The sequence below is a fragment of the Suncus etruscus genome, chromosome 5 (genome assembly GCF_024139225.1).
Source record: "Suncus etruscus isolate mSunEtr1 chromosome 5, mSunEtr1.pri.cur, whole genome shotgun sequence".
Lineage (NCBI taxonomy): Eukaryota > Metazoa > Chordata > Mammalia > Eulipotyphla > Soricidae > Suncus > Suncus etruscus.
Genome location: NC_064852.1, coordinates 93621370 through 93643518, shown reverse-complemented (window position 1 = coordinate 93643518; position 22149 = coordinate 93621370). Strand labels below are relative to the sequence as shown.

General features: G+C 39.4%; 2 protein-coding genes across 3 annotated transcripts in view; one reads left to right on the top strand and one right to left on the bottom strand.

Annotated features, from left to right (window-relative positions):
* Nucleotides 1-22149, top strand: part of RAPGEF4 (Rap guanine nucleotide exchange factor 4) — a 344824-nt gene that overhangs the window by 221778 nt on the left and 100897 nt on the right. Inside the window, exons 7-10 of one of the 2 annotated variants that reach the window (XM_049773530.1) lie at nucleotides 13158-13211; nucleotides 13515-13621; nucleotides 17848-17969; nucleotides 20337-20520. In XM_049773530.1, coding sequence (XP_049629487.1) covers nucleotides 13158-13211; nucleotides 13515-13621; nucleotides 17848-17969; nucleotides 20337-20520 — 467 coding nt within the window. The remainder of the gene's footprint in view (nucleotides 1-13157; nucleotides 13212-13514; nucleotides 13622-17847; nucleotides 17970-20336; nucleotides 20521-22149) is intronic. The other variant, XM_049773531.1, reaches the window with a different exon arrangement.
* LOC126009149 (40S ribosomal protein S25-like) lies at nucleotides 306-775 on the bottom strand. Its single transcript, XM_049773524.1, has one exon. The coding sequence runs from the start codon at nucleotides 735-737 to the stop codon at nucleotides 360-362; it is 378 nt and encodes a 125-aa protein (XP_049629481.1). The 5' UTR covers nucleotides 738-775; the 3' UTR covers nucleotides 306-359.

Here is a 22149-nt window from a genome sequence, read left to right as displayed (position 1 = left end):
CGGTATTTGAACCACCATCCTTCTGCATGGAAGGCCTTACCTCCATGCTATCTCGCCTGCCCATGAGTTACACATTTTTAATAAAACTAAAATAAATTACTCATGGGCCCGGAGAGATAGCACAGCGGCGTTTGCCTTGCAAGTAGCCGATCCAGGACCAAAAGTGGTTGATTCGAATCCCGGTGTCCCATATGGTCACCTGTGCCTGCCAGGAGCTATTTCTGAGCAGGAGTAACCCCTGAGTACCACCAGGTGTGGCCCAAAAACCAAAAAATAAATAAATAAGAATAAATTACTTATGCTACTTTTGTTTTGACTTAATAAAGTTTTATTTCTCAAAATGTACAATTGGGACCTGCTCACGCATCTTCCCCAGCAGCTGGGGCATCTCTGCCCTTTGTGTTTCTGGTGTAGATCACTTGAGCTCTGTGCTTGGACACGAGTTTAATAAGTCCTTTACTCAGGAGCTCCTGAAGTGCTGCCCTGGCTAGGGACCCCTGAATCTTTAGCCTCTCAGAGACAACCGCAGGAGTGATGAGCTTATAGATGGGGACTTCCTTGCAGAGCTTGTCATAGGTGGCTTTGTCAAACAACACTAGGTTATTGAGCTTGTCCCGAACTTTGCCTTTGGACCACTTCTTCTTTTTGGCCTTGCCCCCAGACTTGTTCACGGGGCCCTTGTCTTTCTTGGCCGACTTCCCGGCATCTTTCTTCTTCTTGTCATCTTTGGGAGGCATCGAGAAGCTCGGAGGGCAGCAGCGAGCCCAACAGCCCCACTAAGATGTCGGACCTTATGCTACTATTTTATACAGTATGTTATTATACATATTATTAGGTTACATAATTTTAAGTATTATTCCATACCCAGTGGATCAAGGAGTCATTGATACTTTTCTGGGGAGGAGAGAAGGCACTTCCCAAGCAATAGTCAGGAAACCCAGGGACCCTACCAGTGATTCTCAATCAGCCAAGCCAGTGGTTCAATGCCCAGCCTAAGGATGTGCTGTTATTCAGGCCCTGCATGCTGGGAATTACCAGGTTACCTTGGTGATGCTTTGGATTTACAAGGCCACATCAAAAGTACTCAAAGAATTCCAGGATCATGCCCAGTGGTGCTCCAGGGACCATATGGTGCCAGGAGTCAAACTCAGGTGAGGTTCTTGCCAGTCATACATGCTAATTAATATACATTTTCCCACCCCAAGTGCTGAAGTTTAAAAGTTCTCCTGAAAGGGCCCAGAGGACCAGAGCATATGTTATGTATCCCGAGGCCCTAAGTACCACTATATATTGCCCTGGTTGCCTCCAGAGCCAAATGCTTTGCTTCTTAGGAGAAAACCAGGTTTAGATCCATTTCTCAAACTTTCAAAGGCTTTTTGCCCCTTTAGAAGCCCTGTCCCTCAGGCATGTGACCCAAATGCATTGTAGGAGCCATTTCTTTTTGAGAGCATAGTGGAATTGTTAGGTTATAAGATGAACCATGGCAGTTTCTGGAACCCTTTCCATGTGTCTCAGGGCCCCCAAGGGCTTGGTAGAGGGAACTTGCCTTGGAACTGTTTCTACCCACATCATCAATCATGTAGTTTGTGTCTCTTCCAGAGATCACAGATTTAACTCTCCAGTAATCAATTACTATTCTATAGGCCAGAGAGATAATACAAAGAAGCTGGCACTTGGTTGCATGCAGAAAATCTGGGTTTAATCCCGAGGAGCATGTAAAGTCCTTTAGCATCTCCAGGGCTCATCCCTTAGCCAAGTGTTAGGTCTGAGCACCTAACATCAATGAATAAATGAATTCATTTTTGTGCCTCAATTAGCTAGAATGATGATACCAACTGAAATATGAATTCTAAAAAGATTTGATGTGCTGAATTTAGAGTCACTGTTAACACTTTTCTTTGTGTTCAGTACTGTTTTCATAAATATTTCTTTGTTTCTTCCCTGAAATGAATGAGGTAAAGGTTAGGTTGAGTTACTCCTCTGCTTGGAAATCTAATGAGATGTTTAAATAATTAATTTAGTTAAGATGAATTACTGATAATTTAAAAATGTTGAAGTGTTGTTATTTGTGAATGTTCAGTTCATTATTCAAATATCCCTACAAGCCAAATATATTTTCTTTAATAAATTGTAGGTATTTTGTTTTTCCTGTGAAATAATTGAGAACTCAAGTAAGAATATCAAACTGGTTGGGAAATGATTCCTCTATCAATTAAATTACTTAAGCCTATTTTTTTTACTTGGGTCATGTACATTGCTGTTGCAGCGATGCTCTTACATTGTGTCCAGGAGCCATGGCCTCCAGGAAGTGTTCCCATTGAGGGGGAATTAGAAAGATGCTTCTGGTGGTCATCTAATTCCTGTCCTCAAAGTAAGTGCTAAAACTGGTGGCTTTAGTGTCTTTTGATGCTGTCTGCATCACTACAGTTCCCTAAGCATTATGGGATGGAGCCTGGAGGTCCTGAACCCCATGAAAGTGGCTTAAGTATCTCCAGCTTCAAGAAGTCTGAGCAGGATCACATTCTAAGGCTCTTATGCTGGCAAGAACACTGCCTGATTGGCCAAGAATTGCTGGTGGGACCTCTAGACTTCTAGAACACCACTTGAAAGGCCCTCCCCACTATCCTCCTTTCTACACGGAAAGTTAACATAAAAAGATTTTCTTCAAAAATTCCCAATATGTGTTAGAATGAGTGGCTCAAAGAAAAATAATTTCTTAATAAATGCCTATTGAGGAGTTGTTCTGTGTCAATGAGTAAAATAAAGATTTGCCTTTACTGAGATGACATTTGAATTAAGATAGTATAAATTGCATAAAATGGGCCTGAGAGATAGCACAGTGGTAGGGTGTTTGCCTTGTATGTGGCCAACCAGGAGGGACCTGGTTCCATTCCTGGCATCCCATATGGTCCCTAGTCTGCCAGGGGAAATTTCTGAGTGGAGAAGCCAGGAGTGACCACTAAGCACCTCTGGGTGTGACCAAAAAAAAACCTAATCAATCAATCAATAAAGTTTAAAAATGCATAAAATATGGAGTGTCAAGTGCTAGAGGAATAGATCTACAGCAAAATAGATTTGTGGCAGGAATATGGTAACTATCAGATGTACATCAGAGGACTCTTTCTGAATGTGTGTTTGAGCAGAGACCTAAAGGTAGTGGGGATACAAACCAAGGGAATATTTATACACACCAAGAAGGAGCATGGAGTCAGGTTGAACAAGTGAGCAGAAAGCAGAGATGCCAACAGAATATGCATTTTATAATTTGACTTTCATCTTGACAGGAGGAGAAGTCATTTAAGTGGTTGTTTTGAAGGATCTTTCCGGATATGGGGTTAAGATGGTTGGAAGTACAGTGGACAGACCTTGCAGCACACTGTCACCATTTTGCTCAAGAGATTTCACAGCTTGGACAAGGCAGGGTAGCTATTAAGACACACAATGAAACATGGCTAAGGAGACCAAGAAACATTTCTTTTAAATTTATTTATTTATTTAAAGAAAATGCATCACATAGTTGGCATAGTTGAATAGTTTATCATAATACATTTGTTTCCAGATAAGTGAAAGCAAAGTTATTGAAGAAAATAGAAAATGGAAGAGAAGAGAAAATAAAAGAAAGACAAAGAAAAAGTAGAGTAGCAAGCACATTTGTGAAAATTATTGTATATGCAGGGAAGTCATTAATCCAATGGCAGAAGTCTTAGTTAGCAATTATTGTTAGCTGTCCATTCTGTTAAATTGTAAATTGTAAATTGGTGTCTTTCTTTAGGTATGACAGCATCAAACAAATGAAGTTGTCCAGAAATTCAAAGCACTATTGTTTCTACATGTTTTTTGTTTGTTTTGGGGTTTTTTTTACTCCTAGGGGCATGGTTTTTAAGTCATAATTAACATAAAAGGCCACACGTGGCTGATGGCTAACATGTTGGGTAGCATATTCAAGAAATCACAGATAATATCAGAGTGTTCTTTTCTCCCTAATGTAACATAAAGGACAATGTCAGGCAGATAGTGTTAATAAGTATTTCATGGATTCCTGACAAGGTTATTCCACCCTTTCTAGTCCTAAAATATGTATGATTCTATGTAGTCATAAATCCTTTCTGATGTGCTTCATGGGTCTTGAATCACATCCTTGCCCTCTCATGACAAGTTATTCCAGGTCCTTGTACACCATTTTGTGCCTCTAGAATCAGCTGTGTCTCCAGGAAGACTTGATGCTTGAAATTAAACTAACTATTCTAAATATATGTATATAAACACACATATATATTTGTATATTTTAAAGATACCTGCTTGAAATTTATATAACATTACAGTGCAGAGTTATATCTATTAAGGAAACTTTAATATACATGAATATTTATTTGGTTAGTGTTTTGATACCTTAAATATATATCTTTAAGAATTTCTGGTTTCAATGGTCTCATTCTCTCTGAGAATATTCCCAGAGACTATTTCTTGCTTTATTCATTATTATACACCAATGGATTCAGATTGGCAATGCTAAATGTCTTAATAAATGAATTTAATGTTCTTTTTAGGAAGGAGTTCAGGAGCCACAACAGTGCTCGGGTCTTACTTCTGGCTCTATGCTCAGGGGTCAACCTGGCAGTACTCATAAGACCATATGCAGTGCCAAGAATTGAACCTGGGTCTCCTGCATGCATGGCAAATGTCATACCTATTATACCATCACTATGGTCCTCAACAAAAAATTATTGAAATAATTATGATATATCTTAAACTACCCAAAATACATATAGAATCAGAGTACTTTATTATATAAAAAATTCATTAAACTAGATTAGCCTGAAAAAAGGAAGGTCATGCTAATGCATATACAATTTTTGAGAGTAAGAATAAAATATATACTTGCATTGGCTAGTTTGAGTATAAGTGTGACTATTCCTACTGTTAAGAAATGGGATTAGAAAGATAGTACAGAGGGTAGGGTGTTAACCTCACATGTAGTCAACCCAAATTTGATTCCTAGCACCCCAACTGATCTCCTGAGCATTGCCAGGTGTGTCTCCTTCAAAAAAAGTAGACAAAGTAAAGAAGGAAGGGAAGAAGGTCTCTTTAGAAAGTTTATTTTTCTGTCTCCAAATATCTGGCTTAGAAGTTTCTTAACAGGTACATGTCCTAGAAAGGAAAACTTGATATCTTATGGAAGCTGTCTGTGACTTACTAGAAGAGATCAGAAACAACCTTAACTGCAGACTGTTTCTACAAGCATGCCAATTATCACACAGCATTGATTTATGCCAGAGAGAAAAATGAAGTCACTTGCTTCTGTGACAGAAATGCTATTCTAGACTGGTTAAGGAATCATCTGGAAGTGTTTTCTTTTTGAAGCACTGTTTTTGAGGTTCCAGTTTCAGGACTTATCAAGCAGCACTCAGTACACTTAAATCTCTTTTGACGTAAATGCTTGATCAAATACACTATAGCCTAAGAATAGATTCAACACTGTTTTTCTTGCCTTTTGGCCTGCCTTAGAATTTGGAAGTAGAAGCAAGGCAAACTATATACAATAATAGGAATTAAGATTATTGAACCTTTAGTATGTGGCTTTCAAATAAACTAGGATTTGGTCTGTAGCTATGGAGGCCAAAGGCTTCATATTCTTCTCATGCTCTGTTTTGGTCTCTTCTGTATTTGGACCTTCCTAAGAACTCCAGCTTTGATCGTGACAGCATCTTGAAAATCTTTGAGGTGCAGTTATGCAGCTACTATGTTAGTGAAGGGGAAAGGGATGATCTACAATATTACTATTGAATCTCTGTCATTTAGTAAGCCAGTGTCTACCCAGTGTGGCCAACACAACTGTTTCTGAGCTATTTTTCTTTTCTCAGGTGAGAAAAGAGGTGTCAAATGGACTGGAATCAGAGAAAAGCACCCAAGAGTAGGCTTCACTTATGTATAAAAACAAAAAACCCTCTGGTTGTATTTTATACTGCCTCCTTTTCCCCTTCCCCTGCCAGAGTCAGCAGGAAATCTGTTTGGATCCAGAACTTGAGAACTTGGTAGAGTTCCAGGAGGTAAAAACCTACAGAAATCCATCTTAGACTGCTCCCCACCACCACCTCTCCCCATCTACTTTCTCATTTCTCAAAATACTCCACTTTCAGCAATTCTTCAAAATGATAATTGTAAATAATACACTGAGGCCAACTACAGCTTTTTAAAGTTTATTTGAACAAAATTGGTTCTAATTGGAGGCACCAATCCTGATATGATTAGAACAGGAATTTAGGGGATACTTTTTATGGAGAAGAGGTGTCAGCAAAGAAAGGAAATTATCAGTTGGCTAGAGCTCAAAAACTAGCATTGTGATTGATGATCCTTAAATTTTCATTTGTATCGTTGAAGTTTTTGTAAGGCTTAAATTTAATTTACTTTTACAAAGGTGTCAGAGTCACAGACTTCGAATGTTTTCCTTGATTAAGTAACAGCCTCAGTGTTCCTACCAGTTGTGGCTTTCTTCCTACTTGACCTGTCTCCCAGCTTCAGGTTGCTCTGTTACCACAATTCTCTACAAGCCCAAGAGTAGTTCACAGGTTTTCAATGCTCAGCGTTTTGGGTAAGAATAGTAGTGAAAATGTCCATCTTCTTACATGTGAATACTGAAATTGTTCATCTATCACTCAATGTTAAACTTAAGGTCTTAATACCAAAACAGTCAACAGAAGACTGCCAAAGAGGTATGTAGAGAAATGTGTTCTATTTAACAACAGGGAAAACCAAACAAAATTATTTCAGAGTCTGAGTTGTTGAATTTGAGTTCATCCTTATTTAAATTTCATGTAGTCAACTAAAGAGTGGTAAAAAAAAAAAAAGTATGACAGGAATAAGATAGACATTCCTAAGAACTTAGTAAGAAAATGCCAATTGAGGCATTGATACTCATAGAGATTTCCTCACCTAAAATAAGAAAGGTGTGTGTGTGTGTGTGTGTGTGTGTGTGTGTGTGTGTGTGTGTGTGTGTGTGTGACTCAAAATCCAGAATGTTAACAACATTTTTCTGTTGACTGTCATTATTCACTAATTATTTGACCATACACATTTTGTTCTGCTACCAAGATCTTCTACCAAGAGCTCATTTTAGATCAGGTGCTTTCTTGGTCTCTACTTGAGCCCAGCACATCACTCTGTATACAACACACCTTCATTATACTTGAATTACATGTGGACTAATCTGACTTCATTGCATTGAGTTGCCAGGGTTCTTCCATAAGCTTTGTGTCCCAATCTAGGTTTGTTATTCTTATCTCTTATCCTTGCAAAAGGCTTCTGAGAGTAAATACTTGAATGAAAAAAGAATTACCCTTTTTCACAGGGGCCTGAATATGTTTTTTCACAAGACCTATTGCAATACCTTATACCTCATTATAATCTACTGAGGAGTTATTGTGCCTCTTGTAATGGAGGTTAAATGCATATTTTTCATCACCTGATTAGTATTTCTAAATTGGCTCCAGTACCAAAAGGAAAAAATTTCCCCTTACCGTTTCTCCTTTTCAGTAGTAATAGAAACGTAATAAAAAAGCAGTAGAATGCGTTCCCTCTCTAGAAACAAACAAAAACCAATTACAGTCAATCCTGAGGGAAGACTTCAATGGGGAAAGCCAAGAAAAGCAGAGGAGCAAGCTGAATACCTCTGCCTTTATCTATGTCGTTGCCGCCTCGCTTCCTAGGATTGCATTTTCACAGCCCGATTTGGAGTCTTTCATGCCCCCACATAGGGAGAAAGAATTTTTATCCTCGCCGCATTGATTGATGTATTGAAATGTATGAGATTTAATGGGTGAGGGGGTCTGTTCCTTGTAGGGCTCCCGGCAATACGCCATTGCTGGCGGTAGGTCCAACCCCAGGGCAGCCCTGGGAAACTGGCAAACAAGCAAGAGCCAAGGGCCCTCCTTTTCCCCTGTACCTCACCTCCCTAGTCTGCTGCTCAGCAAAAAGAGTACGAGAAGACATGTTGAGCTTGGGAGTGGGGCATATACAGCACCCTGTCCCCACTCTGTGACCCTCACCACCATTCTCACCTGCCATCTTGAGCCTGTGGGTCCCCATCCACATCTCTACCTTTCTGTGCTCTGATATGGACACCAGGGAGGCTTGCATGGGTGGCATTGGGGACTCGTGAGTTATTGTCTTTCAACTGGTTATCTGGTGTGGAGAATCTCCCTAAGAGCTCTTTGATTCTTCTGTCCCTCTTCCCTGCAGCCTATTCATTTAGGAAATGTAATTCTCCTTTCTCACAGGCTGGAGAGTGAGTGGTGATAGGAATGTGCTTCCTCTCAGCCTATGAGAAAGTCACATGTTGTGTGTTGGGGTGGGGAAACATCTCCCATAGTGATGGCTTCAACTTATTCTGGGGTTTCCATTCCATCCCAATCTTAGGTTCAGACTCCGCCCCCACCCTCAGGCTTCCTGCTCTGTAGTATCTGCTCTGAATATACTCCTTGGACTGTATTTTGGCTTTTCTACTCCTGCAACACTCCAACTCAAACTTCTTAGTGGGAAAGTCTCTGAGTGGTTTCTGTTTTCCCTGTCCATTCTGACAGCCCATTGTGTGTGTGTGTGTGTGTGTGTGTGTGTGTGTGTGTGTGTGTGTGTGTGTGTGTGTGTGTGATTATACTGAGACATCATGATTTACAACTCTATTTAGTAGAGTTTTATTCCCACAGTATTCTGGTACTATAGCCTCCACCAAAGTATTACGTTCCCTCCTTCCACCAATGTACCTAGGATCCCTTCCTACATCCCCTTTTGTATCCCCCAAACTCAGTCCTGTGGGCCAGATCTCAGGTTTGTTGCCTTAATCTTTGTTGTTGTTGTTGTTGTTTTTGGGTCACACCTGGCAGTGCTCAGGGGTTACTCCTGGCTCTATGCTCAGAAATCACTCCTGGCAGGCTCCGGAGACCATATGGGATGCCGGGATTCGAACCACCGACCTTCTGCATGAAAGGCAAATTCCTTACTTCCATGCTATCTCTCTGGCCCCTGTTGCCTTTAATCTTTTGTTGCTCTCTTACTTTGATTCTTTAAAACTCATTATGTGTATAATCTTTCTGATGTAGTGCTGGCTTCGATTTGCTAAAATTTTGTTGAGAATTTTTGCATCTATGTTTATTAGTGAGATTGGTCTGTAGTTTTCTTTCTTGGTTCTGTCTTTGCCATCTTTGGGAATGAGTGTGATATTAGCTTCATAAAAAGAGTTGGGGAGGATTCCTGTCTTTTCAATGGTTTGGAAGAGCCTGTGGATCAATGGTAGTAAGTCTTCTTGGAATGTTGGTTAGAATTCACCTGTAAAACCATCTGGACCTGGACTTTTGTTCTTAGGGAGTTTCTTAATTGCATCTTTGATTTCCTCTGAAGTGATTGGCCTGTTTAGGCACTTTGCCTGCACCACAGATATTTGGGTCCTACTTATTCTGAGCTCTTCTATCCTGATTATTCACTGTCTGACTCTGCTCATCCTGGGAGCCACAGAGATAGAACAGTGAATAAGGCGATTGCCTTGCAAAAGCAGTGCCAGGTTCAACCCCCAGCACCACATATGATCCCTCAAGCTCCACCAGGAGTATTCCCTGAGCACAGAGCCAAGGAGTAAGCCTGAGCAACAAGTGTGGCTCCATAAACAAAAAGCCAAAAACAAAATCAACCAAATCTAAAAAATTTACAAGGCTGCTTGCTCTTCTTTTAGAGAAGCCATTTTGGTTGGATTCTTACTGACATCACTCCCTTGTTTCATTCTCCCTCCTATCTTACCTCACCAATGAAATGCATTCCTGGCTTCTCTAAGGCACAGCTGGGTGATGTTCTCAAGTGGAACTGTTTGCTGTCAGAACATGGCTTGAAATTCTGCTATCAACAACATTGTAACTCATAGTATATAAGTGAAAAATAGATTACTTTTTAAATAAAGGAAATTTCTATGTAGTTCCAGGAAAACCTGAAAGGAAAAAAGCAAACAAATAATAATAATAATAATAATAATAATAATAATAATAATAATAATAAAAAAGAGCAGGCACATGGACACTGGGTGTGTTCTGTATGAAACTGGATGCCACACTTTCTCTGGAACCTGCCTCCCTGTCATAGCTGCCCTCTACCTCACCACTGAATACTAGTGCAGAATTTAGGCTCAGGAACTTGCTGAACTAAATGGAGTTTTCTTTTTAAAGAAAAACTCTTATTCCCTCCAAATAAAATCATTCACCCTACATCTATTATTCCTTGGGAGTTTTGTTTAAATGAAGGGCAAACTCTTTTCTCAAAGCTGATATCCATAACTTGACCCCATACCTAAAACGCTGACACATAAAGTTATGAGAATGCCGTTTTCAACAGAGGAAAATATATTTTTGGTCTTGTAAGTGGGATTAGGATTATCTTCCTAAAATTTAACATTGTGTACATTTTTAATCTTTAAAAGGTTGAAAATCAAAGAAAATGTTCTAATTAACATCTAATGGCAAATACTTTTTAGGAGTGCCCCATAGAACCCAAAGGACAGTTTATAACCACTTAGAGACTAACCTAAGAAACATTTGTTAACTTTTTGTTAAAATGCCTTTTCTGCAGAAACTAGAGAGATACTTTCTTAAGAGCTTTAGTGCATATACGAAAGTTATCTTCAGCCTCTCAAAGACTACTGCAAAGAAAAATGGACTTTTTCTTTTATATGATGGTAACAATAAATTTTAGGGCTATCCCAACATTCATCTACTATGGACCAAAAATTCCTGCACCTTTTTTTGGACTGGAAGAAGTGGGTTTTTACTGTTATTTTCAAGTAGCTTCTGCAATTTGAGTCTATACCAAGCTAGTCACATAAACTTACTTTCAATTATGGTGAGATAGATAATAAGTACAGGTAGTTCACGACTCAGAAATACTTCTTCAGAGCTTTCAGGAATCTGGATTTGTGCATGTCAACATTTCCCCCCCGAACATCACAAAATTCAGAAGTGGTATAACTACCCAGAGTCTATGAACTCCTAGTCTGTTCCATCAAAAGATTTCCAAAGAAAACAGGAGCTATTTTAGTGCAAAGTCCAAATCTTACTAAATCTACTATTGAATTGTACCAAACTGTCATTTCTTAGTCTATGCTGCTTGTAAACAGTATGTTCTAAAAGATGTTGCCTGGCATCTGTGTCCTATTCATTCAAGTGACGTTGGGAGAAATCTGCTAAATTTCAAAAGTGATATTTCACTCATTCTAAATAAATCTCTCTCATCTCTGCTTTTCTAGAACTTGATGTTTTCTCCCCTCTTTAACCTTTAATGATAATTATAATAGTAAAAGTAGTAAAACCCAAGTTTGAATAGAACACACAGAAGGTAGGGTGCTTACCTTGCAGGCAGCTATCCTGGGTTTAATCAATGACATTACATACGGTTCTTTGAGCCCTGCCAGGAGTGATTCCTGAATGCAGAACCAAAAATAAATCTCAAGAATGATGTGATCCAAATGTGACCCAAAAATTCAGTAACATAGAATAAAAACAAAATTTTCAGGGAGATTATGGAGGCAGGGGGAAAATAAAATTTTCAAAACAAATACCAAAACTCAAAAGCAAAAACTCACCTAAATTTATTGCTAACAAGTTAGTATGATCATGTGTGTCTATTTTTATTTTGTTACATAAAATATTTTAATTTAAATTGAGTTCATTTCCTTTATTGTATTTTTGTTTAGTGTTAGATGGAAATACTAGTCTATTTTAAATGTTATGGCTTCTGTTTGCAAAAGGTAGAGGACTAGAGAAAGTATCACAATCTCTGTATCAGTTTTCTGTGACAGCTATAACAAATGACCTGAAGCTTGGTAGCTTAAAACAACATGTATGAATATTCTTGGATTGCTGTTATTTAGAGGTCTGGATAGAATTGAGATCATGGGCTAAAGTCAGATTGTTGGCAGTTTCTAGGAGGCAAATTATACATTGTTTTACCTTTACCATGAGATGCACTCATTCCTTGACTTTTGATTTCTTCCTTCTCCAAAGTCAACAAAAATAGTCTGAATCCTTATAATTTGTTGATCTTTCTGGTTATAACTCTTTTTGCCTCCCCCTTCCATGTTAAGGATATTTCAGGATTGCATTGGACTTTTCTGGAAACATCAAGATAATATCCCTTAACTGAATCACATATAGAGAAATCCTATGTCGATAGTTATTGTTGCATATTTTTGAGTTCTGAAAGAAAAGGTTGTGGGCCTGTTATTCTTTATACTACAACCTCATCTACAAACTCCTGCCTTCTTCTCTTCCTTTCTACAAGCGATATATATATATATATATATATCATTGTATATATATATCATATATATCATTGTATTAATGGACTGACCACCACCTTCTAGTGAATATGTTCTCCATTTGTTAAATCTGTTATCAAACACTGATAGAAATGTGGGCTTCTATCAAACTAGGTCACTCGTGTGGCAATAGAGTGGTAGTCTAACTAGCATCTATGAATATAGGTAATGACAGGAGTTTTATCTAGCACCTAAAACTGTCCTGCTGGTCATAGAGCCTGAAGATTGTAAATAAGTCACCTTGCATGAGAGAAGCTATATGAGGTGCCTCTGAGGGTTCTAGATACTTGAGTGGGTGAAAGCAAAAAAAAAAAAATTCTTTTAATCAAAGCTTTCTTCCTAAAATTACAAACTACAGTGGGTGGTAGGAAAGGTGATGTCTTCACTATGTGAAAAAAGGAAAACTAGCTCATTTCTTTTCTAAAATCAAGACTTATCCTTATCCCTAGTATAGGTCATTTTAATCTCTGTTCACATTTATCTTGTGTTTCCTTTTTCTCTACTCTGATGTTTGTTATGCTTTGAGTAGATATTGATTCTCTTCTCATTAAGCCTGCAAACATCTAATCATTCCTATTTGATTTCTTATTTTTAATAATTTATATTTAAATCATGGCAAATAAATGGTCTAATTTTGCCCTTTGAATGCTTATGCATTCAAGTTATTTAGATAGAGTTTATCTCTTTTTTCAAAATTCTATTTTGAGTTTTATAAAACTGGATATTTGTTTCTTATTATACCCCAACCCATACTTTTCTTTAGTGTACTTTTTTGTTTAATTTTATTTTGCTTTAACATTTTATTTTTCAGACACCTCTCATTGAACCTCACGTTCCTCTTCGTCCTGCTAACACCATTACCAAGGTAATGGGATGTAGTTGGGTTTATGAGCCTTCAGAGTTAGCATCTTAAGTAACCCCTGGAGGTAGACCATGTGTCAGATCATCACATCAGGAAAATTTGGAAACATTTTCTAGAGACAAAATATATGCAGTCTCAGTTCTCTACATATAAGAGTGGACAAATCATTCAAATGAACAATAGAAATGTATGAGTTGTATATTTCAAGTCTGACTCAGATTGGAAAGTGATTTGAGGATTTTTCTATTTGCTTTTCATCTAAAGTTCCATTTTATCTTCCCCTTCTTTCAACTGGTTCCAATTCAGGTCCCGTCAGAAAAGATCCTTAGAGCTGGAAAAATTTTACGAAATGCCATTCTCTCTCGAGCACCTCACATGATAAGAGATAGAAAATACCACCTAAAGACCTACAGGTACGTGTGCTAACTCAAAATGCTACTGTCAACTTAGATTCCTGTTTGGTTACATTGGAACTTACACTTCTCTTTTTCCATGCAAGGGTAGCTCATTTTCTAATGCTACAGAATCTGGAAAATCTAAGCGTGTCTTGGATTTCTGCTTAATTTTAATTATTCTTGTGATTTCCAGTGGTTATTCCTAAACTAATTTGCATAGACATTAGTTAAATTGTGCTAAAGAAAGGGAAGGCTTTTGTATTACTGTTAGTGTCTTTTAGGAAACCACTATATTTAATCTTCAACTGACACTGAACATTTGTGCTAAAATCCCTGTGCCAGACCACTTTCCATATATCTCATTTTATCTTTACCACAACCCTAAAAGATAAATATATGGCCATTTTACAAATGGAAAAATGAGGTTAAAATATATTAATTTTTCTCCTTATCCAAGTCACAAATCTGGTGTGTGATAGAGCCAGACCATAAACCAGGGGTCTCAAACTCAATTTATCTGGGGGCCACAGGAGGCAAAGTCAGGGTGAGGCAGGGCCGCATAAAGGATTTCGCTTACCAAATATTTGCAATAAAATATTGCATTAGTAAGAAAAAAAATCGCAAAAAATCGCATTAAACATTTGCATACCCCAAACAGAACTGCTCAGGGTATGCGAATGTTTAATGCGATTTTTTTTACTAATGCGATTTTTATTGCGATTATTCGGTAAGCGAATAATTGTGAATACTGCGATATTTGAAGGCCTTCCACGGGCCACAAAATGTTGTACAGAGGGCCGCAAAGGGCTGCAGGCCGCGAGTTTGAGACCCCTGCCATAAACCAAGTGTTGTTGATTTTCAATCCCAGTGGTCTTCTCATTCACTCTATTACTCATGCACTCATTATACACATTTATTAAGGTCCTACTATGCTCCAAGCACAGGTGTGTTCAACTCCTAAAGATAGAGTCATTAATACAACATACACTATCTTTTCAGAATTCATTTTTAATGTAGGCTTTCATGTTAGTATTCATAATAACATGTTTTTTTCTTTTTTCATAATGTAGTAAGATACTCAGCTCTGTATCACATCTATAATCATAGAGGGGAAATAAAGACATTATTTGTTGCCTTTGATTTGATAAAGACCAGCACTGAATGAATATGTTAAATCTTCTGTGATGATTTAACCATAGTAGGTTAAATAATGGTTCATGTTTAATCTTTAACTATTGTTGTTATAGTACAGCAAGTTCTGAGAAACTAGAATGGCTTTTCAACTCTGCCAATATCTGCTAGTATCTGGCTCAGACTCCCAGTCCTTTTGGTCATCAGGCAGATTCCTTTTCTGGTGTCGCCTAGACATGATCTCAGAGTCCATCAGATTTAACAAAAGCCATTTGATTTACATGAACCAAATTTATGTGGAAAAGCATCACAAATGTACTTCCTCTTTGACTTACTTTTTCTGCAACTAGCACTTAAAACTGTCAATATATTTGTTCACAAAATCAAAATGGAAAGTTTCCTTGTTATATTTAGATTGACCTTTCCCATATATAATTTTGAAAATGGGATAGGATTTGTTGTTTATTCTTATCATTGGTCCTTTCCTCTTTCGACATGTTCCATCTCTTGCATTATTCATGTAACCTTACTCATGTTGATATTAGTTGTTACTAGTTTCTATTCTGTATTACAGTGTCTGGAAGTCTTCTCCTAAAGAGTCATCCATGCATATTGCTAAATTTTAAGAGTATCAAAGATTTTTTAAGTCTGCCTCATATTCCCAAAGAAGTTTAAACCTTTTTAATACTTTTAGTGGATCTCAGAATCTCATATAGCTGAAGGACCTTCTATTTAAAAATGTTTGATCTTTTCCTTAATTTAAAGTGTGATTATGGTTTCCTAAGTGTTGACTTGAGTTAGGGAAATTCCATTTAAATATATCATTTTTGGTGGCAAATAATGGAAACTAGATGTCAGAAAGCATAATCCCTTTTTTTCCCCATAGTATGGAAATTTGGAACTCCTGGAATAGAAGTGCTATGTCTATTCCGCACCCTATGACACCAAGTAATGATCAGTGTTGGTGTGGTAATAACCCAGAGATTCAGCTGGAAGCCAGAACATGATTTCTTTTCCTGGCAGTGCTATTTGAGTTTCTTGTTCCAGATTTTGTTTCTTGTCTTTCTCTCACCCTCTTACTACTTATTCCATATATTGCTGGAGTAATAAGGATTTGAAGTCTCCTTAGCTGTAGAATCACCCACCCACTCACCATCCCCCATGATCACCATCCTGGAAGCTTACTGACAATTCTAAAGTGACTGGAGATAGTTTATGGAGAGGAAACCGTAAGTTCCATTAGTAAGAAGTAGCACCATGATGCCTTCCTGTTCTGACCATGATATTCTGATGCCCCATGCAGGGTTCAGTTGACTGGACATCATCTCAATGCATGTGTTCTTTTTAGTAAAAGTAGTCATTCAATTAATGTCTACCAAATGAAACTCATACTTTTTCTACTTTTATAGGACTTTCTCCATAAGCAGATTCTCTAATTATAAGTCCTTTAATAGGTTATGTGTTTAATTCATAATGAATATATGTATGGTGACCCTTTCCTTATTAATACTCTAATGTGTGGGTATAAGCCCATAAAAGGGAAATCTAATGACAATAGTATATCTTCCTGTCTAATAGTCATTTTGTTTGTTTCTTTTAAATTTATTTATTTACAGAGTAAAAGAGTTGATCATAGTTGAGTTTTGGTCATACAATGTTCCAATACCCTTCCCTTTACCACCGCATATTTCCCTACACTAATTTCCCCAGTTACCATCCTATCTGGGCCCAGTCTGTCTTTATTATATACTTTTCTTTTCTCTTTTTTATTCTTTTTGGGCACCATGGCTTGCAGTACTGTTACTAAAAAGGTATCATGCATATCACTTTATTTCTTTTAAATTCCCCATTCTTGTCCAGAGTGATCATTTTCAACTATTATTGTCATAGTGGTCCATCTAATAGTCTTGGGCCAGGTTTGAATCAAGACATTACAGAAAATTGGAGAGATTTTGGAATTTCTAAATTGTGAAAATTAGAAATGGCCTACAGCCTTGTTTGTTTTGCCTCTACCTTTCTTTAGAAAACTATCTTTCTCTCTGAGAAAACTGAGGCCCAGAGATCAGGATGATGGTGCTATATCACATCTTCTTCCAGGTTAAACCTAATTTCAAAGTAGCAGAACACAAGGAATCTTCTCCAGCTTTAGCTTTGGATCTGGGCTTAGCTAGTATCCTCAGAAGTACACATCCTCAGCATGGACAGGGAGGTCACCAGTGACTCAGTCCCAGCTGTCAGCAGCCAGCCACTCCCTGCCTGGTTCCATGTCCCTTGGGATTGATCCTTTAGACTTTATGATTTGACTTCCTCTCTTAAACTGTCTCGACTTCCTCTCTTAACCTGTCATGCCCAGGCACCTGCCTTCTCACTTGGCCCTTCTGAAGGGTTCTGTGTTGCCTGGCTTGTGTGTACAAATTGTGTATTTTCTATCCTGTCCAACTTACCACAGAGAGGTGCCTGAGGAATGAATGCCCAACTATTCAGAAAGCAAGAACACGTTTAGAGTTCTGATGACAGACAGGCTCCCTAGAGGTGCTGATGCTCATTACAGAGAACTTTTTCTAAAGGGATTTGCATCGGTAATTGCTTGTTTCTCCCAACACCTCTCTGAGGAAGAGCAATAATGTTACTTGAAAATATAAAGTGCTATATAATTTAGTACTTCTATGGCACCTTCCAGAGAGCACCTCTGAGTGCTTGAGAGGCATTAACTCATTCCACACAAGGCTCTGGCAAAGGAAGTCAGGATTCTTGCTTTGCCTTCATTGTATCTTGAGGTTTTCTGGAAGTAGTTCCAGAGACCATTGGTTACTCTGAGATCAGTTTGCCAGATACAAGCTCTCTTAAGAGTTGTTCTTCCATCTCCCCAGTTGCCACAGCTGCTAGTGAATGCTCCTACATTTGGGCATCCTTGCTGAGAAAGTTTCCTCATGAGCTGAGTGATTTATTAGTTTGTCGAAAAGATTGAGAACCTAAGGTCTTGGCTTGTAGTGAGACCTTTTTGGTGGAAAGACAGACATTAAGTTTGGAAAGATCTCCTCTTAAAAGTGATCTTCTGTCCCTTTTCTCCAAGAGAGTGACTCCCCTCTACCATGTGCCCTACCTTCTTTTAGACAATGCTGTGTGGGAACCGAGCTGGTGGACTGGATGACACAGCAGACACCATGCATTCACTCACGCACTCAGTCAGTGGGCATGTGGCAGGTGCTGGTGGAAGATGGTGTTCTCAATCACGGTAAGAGGAGCTGCCTCCCCTCAAAAACCTTCAAGAAAGTTTCAGTGTATTTCCTTGGGTAAGTAGTTACCAGGCTCCTACACAACGAGAGAGAATTAAGATCCCTTCAGGGACCCACAGAACTAGCCTCTTCATTTAGCAGAACACATACAGTGAGGTGAGTGAGGAGTATATTGATGGCGATGTTCCACAACCATACCTCCCTGACTTGGAAGAATGTATGAAGGGAAAATGAAATTGCATCCCAAGCTCATCAGTTCCAATTATGTTTATTAGTTTGCAGTCACGGTTCATTGATGGTGTGATTATTATTACACTCTGAGCATCTCCCAGCAGACCTAAGTCAGGGGCAGGAAGAAGAGCCAGGAAACATGGTACTGGGCAGATGACAGCAAAGAAAGTAGTAAATTCAGAAGATGGTGTGAGTCAGGAGAGCCAGTTTGTGTGCCCATCAGCTGACCATATACATCAGGATGTGCTCTGCGGTTGCAGCCTCCTATCTCAGGGACTAGCTCTGAGCAGAACAGCTATAGAAGAGCAGTGGGTAATTGGTGGAACTGCTATTCCTTTGGCTTTTAAGACCCCCTTTTTTCCCCTTTTTTTTTTGTTTTTGGTTTTTGGGTCACATCCAGCAGCACTCAGGGGTTACTCCTGGCTCTACACACAGAGATCACTCCTGGCAGGCTTGGGGGACCATATGGGATGCCCGGATACAAACCACCCTCCTTCTGCATGCAAGGCAAACACCTTACCTCCATGCTATCTCTCTGGCCCCTTAAGACCCTTTCTTAAGCTGACAAACTATCAAACCCATTCATTTAATCAGTCATCATTTGAAAGCTAATGGTGACCTTGCCCAAGTTACTCAGAAGATAAAGCGCATGTGAATCACCTGGGAGACTCACTCAAATGCAGAGTCTGGTTGGATAGGTCTGGTATGAAGGCAGAGTCCCAGCCACTGCTGCTGTCCTGGTGACTGCATTTCAAGAAGCAAGGATCTACAGGTTCTCTATTTTTCATTCCCCATCTTGAAAAGGAACCTGAAACCTTGATGATCAGCTCTGATGATATTGCTCAAGTACCGAGCAGATGCCTATCCTGTCCAGTCACCCCTTAAGCATAGCTGGGCATAGTTCTGGTGTCTCCTGAGCACCATCAGAAGCAATAATATGACAATTGTGGCCCTTATTTATTTATTTATTTAATTTGTGGGGGTTGGTTCACAACAGACAGCGCTCAGAAATTGCTCCTGGCAGGCTTGGGGGACCGTACGGGATGCTGGGATTCGAACCACTAACCTTCTGCATGCAAAGCAAACGCCTTACCTCCATGCCATCTCTCTGGCACCAGCCCTTATTTATTTTTAAAGTTTGAAGATGCATCTGTGATAGCTAAATATTTTTATTTTATTTAGTTACTTAAGTATTTAATTATTTGGGGGGTCATACTTGGTAATGTTTAGGGCTTATTCCTGGCTCTAGGCTCAGAAATACTCCTGACAAGTTCAGAGGAGCTTATGAAGTGGTAGGGATTGAGCCCAGGTCAGCCATGTGCAAGGCAATCTCCTTACCTACTATAATGCCGGTCCAGCCCTAAATCATTTTCTTTTAAAGGAATGTGGAAAAAATAACTTGTAATAATTTGGTGGTGAGAATGTTGCACTGGTGAAGGGGGTGTTCTTCTTATGACTGAAACCCAACTACAATCATGTTTGTAATCATTGTGCTTAAATAAATATATTATTTTAAAAAATAATATGGAGTTTAAAGGAAATTATCCTAAGATTCCTTAGTGAGGATATGACAGTTTTGTTCAGCTAGTTTTTTCTCTCTTTGGTTTTAGGCCATACCCAGCAGTGCTCAGAGCTTACTTCTGGCTCTGAGCTTAGTGATCCTCAGGATCTTATTTGGTGCTAAATGTAGGTCAGCTGCAGGCAAGGCAAATGTGCTATCCACTGTACTATCTCTCTGGCCCTTTGTTGAGCTGATTTTTAAAATACACATAGGCATGTTTCTAAGGAGCACATATAGAAAAAGATGCATTCTGACCCTTACCAAAGAGGTTTCTCAGGATGAACTTCTGAAACTCTTTTTGCAGCATGATCTGGAAGTTGATTATTTTCCTGTTTGACACATCTGCCCAACAGGCTAGAAAATAATGTCACCAGAGCACTTTTTCTCTGAGAGGCTGCCAGGTTCTTGTCAAAAAGTTTTAGGGCTGTAGGAGGGCGGGGATGAGGCAGCACAGCCCTGGGTGAGGCGCCTGGAAGGATGAGGAGTTTTCCAGCCTGGCGTTGCTCTTTCTGTCCATGGGTCTGCAGGGCCAGAGTCATTCCCAATGCAATCCTTTGCTCCATGTTCTCCACAGTGGACCAGGAGCACTATTTCCAAGACAAATATTTATTCTATCGATTTCTGGATGACGAGCATGAGGATGCCCCTTTGCCCACTGAGGAAGAGAAGAAGGAATGTGATGAGGAGCTCCAGGACACCCTCTTGCTGCTGTCCCAGATGGGCCCCGATGCCCACATGCGGATGATCCTCCGAAAACCGTGAGTAAAGGGGATGGGGATGACACGTCCTGGAAGTGATGGGTCTATACTGTGCAAGTGTATATGCCCATGCCTGGGCACAGAGAAGTGAGCAGATTTCTAAAGCCCTAGGTCTTATAGGGACCCCAAGAAGCAACTTGCAAGAGGTGGCAGAGCAGTTTTTGTTCCTTTTAAAATTTCTCACTTATTTTGAACTAGAAAATACCATTTACTATTTGCATGCATTGAAAATGGAGATATTTCTTTAGCGCTTGGCTCAGGATATCATATTGAAGTCCACCTGAAAAATAGCCTTTGGTCAGAGATAAACAGAAAGGGCTCTGTTTCTCTGCCAGCCTGTGACTGCCCTTCCTTCCAAATGCAACAGGGCAGAGACCATCAGAATTGTAGACCTCATGCCTCCACTTGTATGTGCTCATTCATTTATTCACTGTCCTTGCATTTCCTTCCTGTCATTCAGAACCTTCTGCTTTCATCTCTCTCTCCTCTCTTTTCTCTCTCCCCCTTTCATCTCCTCCCTATCTCTCATCTTTCCTTCTTCTCCCCCTGCCAGCTCAGATGTGCTCTTTTCTTCTATATCAGCTGAGACTTGCCTAACTATGGTCATAGCCCATCAGCTGAGCTTCTGCATAGTCAGAGAATGGATTCAGAAAAGTTGGATTTAAGTCCCTCTTCTCCCCAGTGTTATGGGATGTAGTATGACCCAATCTCAGGAAAACTTTTTCCATCAGGTTTGACATGTCCCATGGCTCTGACATCAACACTTACTGCTTTTCCTCTGGAAATCAAGTTGCCCTCCACCCTGTAGCCAGTGCCAGTGGTAGCACTCAGCCCTGACTCATTGGCTTGGCCAGCCTTCATTTATTAGTGGGTCCAGCCAAAAAGAAAATAACCCTTACATCTGTTGAGTGTTTACTGGGCACTTTCCAAGAGTGAGGTGTCCTTCAGCCCAATTTCCCCAATGCCTGTGACTCAGCACACTCCTGTATTCCCGCAGTCCAGGATATTCCCTTACCAGACCCCATTTGCCAATGCTCTAAGAGCCTTGCCACAAAGCTCACTGTTGTCAGACTATATCCCCTTTATCAGAAATTTTTCCTTGAGTTTTTGGCCCTATACCAGAGCCTTTCTCTGCCCCAACTAGTACAAACAGAGAAGCCACAGCTTCTTTCATTTAATGGTATCCAAGAAAGCTTTCTAGTCTTAGATGCTAAATCTGTCCTCAAGAATCCCAAGGGAGAGTGATCATGAGACACAAGAGAATTCCTGGACACAAGGTCCAGGAAAACTCTATGAACATCATCCTTGCAAACATGCTTTCTTTCTGGTCTGGTAGTCACTCTTCCTGTGTCTCATTTTTCATTGTTGGTAGATCTTCCCTTCCTGTATCCATTTCTCTCTTGCTATTCTCATGCTGCTACTTTCATTCATGCCCATCCCACTATGTACTTGTTCTGAATCTGAGATGACACTGCTTCAGATGGGGCATTTGGAAATGTGTGTAGATGTTTCTGTTGCCATAGTGTCAAAGTGGGCATGTTTCTGGCATCCAATAGTAGGTAAGACCAAGGGAGCTTAAGCATAAGCAAGTTTCTAGAACAGGATATTTCTAGAATAGAATATTTCTAC

What these genes read in the sequence shown, in the direction of transcription:
- LOC126009149 (XM_049773524.1), bottom strand. Translation starts at nt 737, where the DNA reads ATGCCTCCCAAAGATGACAAGAAGAAGAAAGATGCCGGGAAGTCGGCC.